The following is a 7,913-nucleotide window of genomic DNA, read 5'->3' on the forward strand; positions in this document are numbered from 1 at the left end:
CTAGTGACAGTGAAGCCTAAATATGCCTGAAGTTTGAATAAAATGAGTGATTCTTCTGTGATTTCTTTTCTTAGTTTGGTTGTTTTGAGTGTTTCCAAGTTTAAGTGACTTTTGAAATGGCAGATGATAATCACATGCCTCTCCTCTCCAGAGACAAAAGTATATCAAAAGGTTTGAAGACAGCTTAGTTACTGTACAGGCTTTAAATTTTAGTGATACTCTATGCAGGAAGAAAAACTTTACAATTTGTAACATAGGCAAATCTGTGAAAGTTAAACAAAATTAAAGTTTTTAATCACTAACTTGGCACAAGAATCATTTAGTAGACCTCAACAAGGACATTTTCATTAAGTAGAACATGAAGATTTGTGCATATTTAAGACAAATCTAGTTTATATGGTAAATTGTGAAACTCTAAGCTCAAGACATAACATGAGCATATACAGTTCCTGAATTCTTGCCTTGGAGAGGTGTGTATGAACAATGCCCTGAAATGCTATTTCTTTGTTCATACTTTCTCTCTACCCTTTCTTCACAGAATGGTTGAGGTTGTCAGGGACACCTCTGGGGGTCATCCAGTCACAGAATCACAGAATATTAGGAGCTGGAAGGGACCTCAAAAGATCATCCAGTCCAACCCCCCTGCCAGAGCAGGATCACCTAGACCAGGTTGCACAGGAACACACCCAGGAGGGTCTTGAATGTCTCCAGAGGAAGAGACTCCACAACCTCTCTGGGCAGCCTGTTCCAGCGCTCTGTCACCCTTATAGTAAAGAAGCTTTTCCTCATGTTCAGATTGAACCTCCTATGCTCCAGCTTGCTCCCATTGCCCCTTGTCCTATCATTTGACATCACAGAGAAGAGCCTGGCTCCTTCCTCCTGACACTCGCCCTTTACAAATTTATAAACATGAATGAGGTCACCCCTCAGTCTCCTCTTCTCCAAGCTAAAGAGACCCAGCTCCCTCTGCCGCTCCGCATAAGGGAGATGCTCCACTCCCTTAATCATCTTTGTAGCCCTATGCTGGACTCTATCCATCAATTCCCTGTCCTTCTTGAACTGAGGGGCCCAGAACTGAACACAATAGTCCAAATGCGGTCTCACCAGGGCAGAGTAGAGGGGAAGGAGAACCTCTCTCGACCTACTAACCAGTCTCCCTCCTGATACACCCCGGGATGCCATTGGCCTTCTTGGCCACAAGGGCACATTGGGGTGTCCAACCCCCTGCTCAAGCAGGGCCCCTCAGAGCTGGCTGCCTAGGACTATGCCCAGGTGCTTTTATGTATCTCCAAGGTGGGAAACTCTACAATGTACCTGAGTAACCTGTGCCAGTACTCAGTCACCCTCACCATAAAAAAGTGTTTCCTTACATTTAGAGGGAACCTCCTGTGTGTTTAGGTAATGAATACTGAAAATAGACAATAAGGGCACAAAACAGTAGAACTGCTGAAGTTAAGCTTTTATATTCTGATGTCAGTCCTACTCTTTTGTAGTTCAGTTCAAGCAGAATGTGGTTTTTTTCAGTGATGTCAGAGAAGATATTGCTTAAAAAGATTACAGGAGAGCATGTGAATGGGTTATGAGAAGCAGAGTCTTCTGCTTGATACGTTGCTTGCTACCTTACCAGCCTGGACCAAAGTGAATGTTATATTTCACTGTCCAGTATCCATTGCACAGTTCTTCACTTCAGAGACAGTTCTGTGGAACAATGAGTGCAAAGAATTCAGGCAATTATTTCAAGATTAAAGTTAAGAGGCCAGAGCTGCTGCTTCTGTAGGTAACACAATTTAGTAACAGGCCTTCCCTTAGAGGGAGGTTGCTGTATAATACCTCTCTGTTACTGTTGTGTAGTGAATGACCTAACAAAACCATAGAATGCACCAAATCATGTAGGACTCTGACTCATTTTTACCACTGGAAGTATCTGCAACTTCTAGGAGAGAGCTGGAATAACTGATTTCTTACAATAGATTGCAACATTGCCTTTGAAACTTTATTTTAATCAGATCCCATTGTCTCCCGAAATCATTCATGTTCCAAAACTAATTACAGGATTCAAATTCTAAGCATTAACACAACAGAAAACCCATAGCAACTTTGGGTTGCTTTAGTTGCAATGCTGTTACTTTGAACTGCAGTTTCCTACTACAGGATTGCCGTCTTGCATAACAGCAAGGAATTCAAACAAAACCCTTTACTGGTAAACTTTGAAGAACACAAACTTTGAAGAACTATTTAACTATCTTATTTCAAAAGAAGCCTTCACCCATTCTGTACAAGTTCACATATTCATACAGTAGCATTTATTCAAAGAAAGACTGGAACATTTCTTGTCCTACTTTTATATAAGCCTCTCTCTCTTCATTTGTCATGAGAGACACAAGCTCAAGATTTTCACTGACTTCACCATATGACCGAGGCTGACCAGCTACCATCAAAATAGGACCTTCTATTTCGTCTTCCTTCTCTTGCTCAAGGTTGCTGACTTCTACTTTTGTTCCTGTTCTTGGATGCTTGGCATCTTCTTCGCTGGTATCGCTGACTGACTCGGGTAGTTTGCTTTTGACAACAGGAACCTGGTCTGTGCTAGACAGTAACTTGGACTCACACATCAGAAGAGTTTTGATGGTATCATTGTCAGTGACAATTTCTTTAACTTTTTCTTCTGAAGCATGTACTCCTAACACAAAATACCAGGTGTTAGAGGTATCAGTACTTCACAGCTATCACAGGCATCATATCTCACATACACAGTTTTTTTCTACTCTGGATCTTTTTTACCCACACTTTATAACTAATGTCTTCAAAGTGCAGATGTTTTCAAGAGCTTTCCACTTTGAGGACTACTACTACTGTTACTGCACAGTTAGAGCCAAATATTTCAGGACCTGGTACCGGACCTGATACCTGACCTCTGGCTTTAGGACTATTACCTAAATCAGCCCAAAGACATTTTTAAAAACTAAGATCTGATAGCCACTAGTGCAGAATTGAAGCATTACTCTGTATTCTAAACCAAGCCCACTACGCTTAAAATAGGAAAGCTATATTTAAATACAGTAAGGCTGCTGAATTTACTGTCTGCCAATGAATGCTTCAAACATACCAACACTGTTGTCGGTGGCTGTTGGTGCTCCTTCCACAGTGCTCTGTGACATCCAGATAGGTTGCTCTTTAGTTGCTTTTTCACTTGTTTTCTTTTTGGGTTCAGAGTCTTGTACATCAATAACTAAGTTTTCGGTGAACATATTGCCAAAGGAGGAACTTCTGCTGGCCCATTTTTCAGGTCGGCTGCAGGATTCCAGCACAGTCGAACCCACCTTCTGGTCAAAGCTGAATGAAATGTCACCCATTTTGGAGAGTTTAAATACAGGCAAGACCCCCTCCCCAGATTGCCCAGCCAAAAAAAAGGAAAAAAAAAAAACAAAAAACCAATTTTTGTCAGCACACTCTTTAATAATGCTCTATATTAAAACAATTTGCATTCCCTGTTAGCTCACCACAAAGGCAAGTGATTCTGAACCACTGGTTTTTGCAAGGTCTCTTCAGTAGTGCATCGCTGGATGAAGCACATCGATACAGAAACATTACTTTCTCACAGAAGGGCTACAAACATATCAGCCAAAGGATAAGTCTGTAAAATTACTCCTTAAAACAAAAAAGATAGCAAAAATAAAACTATAAATGTGTAACAATAATTTAGAATGCCTTAGATATTCCAGGCTTCTTCATTAAGCAGCTGACAGTACCGAACAAAGCTAAATAAAGTAGGAAGTAGGTTGCAAGACCAGTATTTCAAGATTTTACAACTGGAAAATTGGTGGGGTTTTTTTTGGGAGGTGAGGGTGTATGGATCAGAAGTTCCAGGGTTATGCTTATACCTCTCTGATAATTCGGGTATTTCTGTTGGCTGAGGCTCCAGGAAGTCATGCGGCAGAACAACATCTTCAGCCTCACGCAGTAGCACAAAGATTGGTTCAATCTGCTCATTGAATTTTGCTAGCAAGGCTCGAGCATTGTGCTTAGGAAGCGCTGAGGCCTCTTCCTCTATTTCAGTGTTGCAGTAAGTGCAGCGGAAAGTGCCTGCAACATTATCCAAATTGGAAATTCTCATGTTCGTAGGATGCAAAAGATTAGTAATACTCTGTTAAGAAATCTGATCTAAAGTTCAAAAAGCCTTGTTCGGAGTCAAAGTATATGCTATAAAAGCCTACATTTGTCTTAAGCAAAATAAAAAAATTAAAGCATATTCTATTAAAATATAATCACCAGCCTCAATGTTTGCATTTCAGTAACTTGACAAAGTCCCTCCATTTAGAACAAAGGGGTGATTTTTGCTGACTGACAGTACACCAGCTTCACCTTTGATGTTTCAAGTCAGTCACACAGAGTGAAGTTCATTCTGCCTGGCTCTGGCATCTTTTCCCAGTACCATGACCCAGATGTTGACACAGAAGCTGCACTTAGAGTAATGTATTGCAACATGATGCCATTTTAACCCATTTTGAAAGAGTACTCTCTATTTAGTTTTTGATTTTAGAAAAGAGAAACCCACAAGCTCTGATGCCCGCTTCTGCTGTGGATATGTCGCCTTGCCCTGGGAGGAGCCTGAACTTCCCTATCTCCAGCACTGGAGTGACAGAGCACCTGTCCTCTGCTCTTGACCTGCAATACAGTAGGTGGCTACAAACAGTTTTATCATCTTGTCCAACTCTTTCATTAGAAGAATTGAACACACAAATAAATTAACTAACGAGTTCAAAATGGAGTTAAAATAATACTGTATTGTCATTTCCATATGAGGAAGTGGGACTCACAAGACTGGGATGAGTAATCTTAAATCAGGCTAAGCATCTTGTTCCTAGCAAAGCTGAGGCCTGAAACATGATTTACAGCCCCAGCTCATGTATTCAAGAGTCTTCCTCTTGCTTGGCCTGTTCTACACAGACAGCTTTTTCTCTTATCCTCATCTCCCAGCTTCTCTTGTCATGGGCCCTTGTCCACCAGCAGACAGGAAGCATATCCTAACAAACATGCTTTTATTGCAATTTTGTAAATTTTGTGCTAGCAAAGTTATTAAGATAAAAGCAAATAAGCAATATAAGCAGGATACCTGTAAATACATCAAAGAGCTGCTTGACTTCCAGGTCTGTGTAAATGCTGAAGCAAGATGGGCATTTAAAAGAGCACCTGATCGTTGAATCCTGCTCATCTGCCTCTATCTTCCGGCGGATGTGATCCAGTTTATATTTCACCACATCCACCAGCACCTTGTAATTGATGTAATAGTAGTTGTGCCTGGTGCTTTTCCCGTTAGGCCCTGTTTCAACTCGCATGCGCAGCTTCACAAGCTTCTCTGCCTTGAGTGTGTTGAGGACAGCACGCAGTTGTTTACGGTCATACTTGAGCAACTGTAACAAGTCATCCTCTTTCACGCAGGGGTAGCGGATCAGCATATCAAGGGTCAGGGAGTGCTCTACCCCATAGAAACCACACACTATATATTTGGCTAGGTGCTTTAGGGCTGCTGGGACCTCTGTGATAATGTTTTGTTCTTCCATCAGGAGCTGAACCACTGACAGGAAGAAAAGTCCTGTACAACAAACAGAAGGGAGGTGAGCTGCAGTGAACCTATCTTGGCACTCACAGGCAGGTACAAAGCAGGTCATTTGCTGTGCTGCACTTCTGCAAGAGTCTTCACTGAATAGATTAGTGTAAAATCCTTAACCTGCACCTAAGGAAGGTATTGATAGATATCAAAGCTTACCTAACCTACAAGTACAATGATTACACCTGAAATATTCATGTCCTCTTGTGTAAAAACCCACAGAAGATATCTAGGAAAACAGGTTACAGAAAGTTCATGTCAATCCTTTTTCCAGAGGACAGCACAGTTAACTTGCTTGTCTGGGTCTATCTGAAGTATCTGTTTCCATTCGCAGCCAGACATGTAAGAGCTGACGTGCACACTCTGCCTTCAAAAGTAAAGCACAAGACGCGAGCTAAGCAAGAAATCTTTAGCTTAATTAGTAACAATATGTGAAATTGATGAGACTATCTCCCTTACTGGCAAAGCCACAAGAGGTGTCTGAGCACTTTTTAGCTTGCTCTTTATGATTCTTCTACTGGCTGCTGTGTTCAAACAACAGCCTAGCAAAGCTTGGGCACAGGATGGTCCATCTTGTCTGGCACTGTCCTCACTCAGCACAGGCTGTCTGGGGCTATTCCCCCTTGTTCCACCACACTAAACCAGCAGGGGACAGTTGTGGCAGAACATTTTCCTCCTTAGTCCTCTTCTCCCCTGTAGAAATAGGGCTTCTGGCAATAACCAATTCCTAATCCCATTAACTAGAATTTAACTAATTTTAATCAGTCCACCTGTCCTGTTTCTTATTTGCAAGGAGCAGGAAAGGAAAAAAACAATGAGGTATATTTCAATAAAGCCACATCCTGATTCCCTTCTTTGAGGCATGTTAAAATCCTACAATAATATTTGTTACTGCAGCTTTTAGCCAGATTGCTTTGCAGAGAACCATGCAGTGTGCAGCAAAATAGTGCTGGTGTAGCTGCTGGATCAGAAGGTGGCGAGGTAGTGGCATGGTACAGCACAGCACATTGCCAGCACTCACACTGGCATCCACTGTTGAGAGGCACCTTGCTCAAGCCCAGGTGAATCATATTGTTACATAGAGCTTCCAGGTGACCTGCATCAGAAATCCTCGTTAAACAAGCAAAGTTTATTTGCAGTAGCTTAATAGTTGAACCATAATTAAATCTGTATCTCCCAGGGGAAGCATTACCTTTTGGTTAACCTACACCAAATGTAAACTTCCTGATCTGAGGCTCAAAATCCCAAAGGCAATAGCACCACACTGACCTAAATTTCCCACAGGAAGAGTGGGGCAATACTGGAATCTGTTGCCCAGGGAGGAGACTGAGTCTCTGCACTTCAACTGGACAAAAGCCTGAGCAGCCTGACCTGGGTTTCAGATTAGTTGTGCCATGAGCAAGGGTTGGACCAGATAGCTTCCAAGGGTTCTGTCTAACCTAAACTCTTCTGTTCTGAGCAGAGAGTTGAATTTAACCACAGTAAGGAGAAAAGCTTTGGGAATGCCAGTCAGCTCCTTGACAGTCCTCCTCAGACTGCAAGAACATTTCTATACTTTTTCACAAAAGCCTTGAAAAAGCAGCAATTTGAAGAACATTACAGTTTTACTCTTTTACTTCTCCTCTGCCCTCCTGCTCAAGAGAGGCTTAACTCCAGTGCACCCGACTGTCACGTGTTAGCAGGGCAGCACGGTTCATTGCGTGACTACACAACATTCCCCTCCGCAGGCAGGAAAGCACAGCACCTTGAGCTTGTGTTCAACCAGGTCTCCCAGAAGCTAAATCCTGTCCTTGCTGCCAGTCAAACCCTAGCAAGGGTACGACACACCATCTGTGTGCATGTGTGTGGAGGTGTCTGTGGTAGGACCGGGACATACTCTAGGAAAAAGTCAGGAACTGCTTCTTACTGAAAAGAGAATAGTAGTTTAATAAAATCTTTTTGACTGCAGTCCTGTCTCCACTGCTTCCCTAAATGGATGAGCTACCTCAAGTTGCCAGTGCATTTTCTGCCAGATAAAAACACACACAGACCTATTGGATAACAAGTTAGGGAGTACAGTGGCTGGCCTTGAGCCACTCAAACATGTTCATGCCCCAGCTGTGCTCAGCAGGCAATTTTCCTTTCCCTATAGAATCATAGAGTCATTTAGGTTGGAAAAACTCTTTAAGAACATTGAGTCCAACTGTAAACCTAGCACTGCCAAGTCCACCACTAAACCCTGTCCCTAAGCACCACATCCACACGTCTTTTAAATGCCTCCACGGATGGAGACTCAACCTCTCTGTTCTTTAAGCTGAATAGGCTT

The 7,913-nt window shown here is 42.3% G+C and overlaps 1 protein-coding gene across 1 annotated transcript; it reads right to left on the reverse strand.

Annotated features, from left to right (window-relative positions):
• Positions 1–2,303: 2,303 nt before the first annotated feature.
• Positions 2,304–5,561, reverse strand: LOC104533183 (general transcription factor IIE subunit 1-like). Its single transcript, XM_010189170.1, has 4 exons — positions 5,114–5,561; positions 3,882–4,083; positions 3,107–3,333; positions 2,304–2,680 (listed from the first exon to the last, which is right to left on the reverse strand). Exons 1-4 carry the CDS (start codon positions 5,559–5,561, stop codon positions 2,304–2,306), a joined length of 1,254 nt encoding a protein of 417 aa, XP_010187472.1.
• Positions 5,562–7,913: the final 2,352 nt, after the last annotated feature.

Source organism: Mesitornis unicolor, unplaced genomic scaffold (genome assembly GCF_000695765.1).
Source record: "Mesitornis unicolor isolate BGI_N332 unplaced genomic scaffold, ASM69576v1 scaffold15347, whole genome shotgun sequence".
Lineage (NCBI taxonomy): Eukaryota > Metazoa > Chordata > Aves > Mesitornithiformes > Mesitornithidae > Mesitornis > Mesitornis unicolor.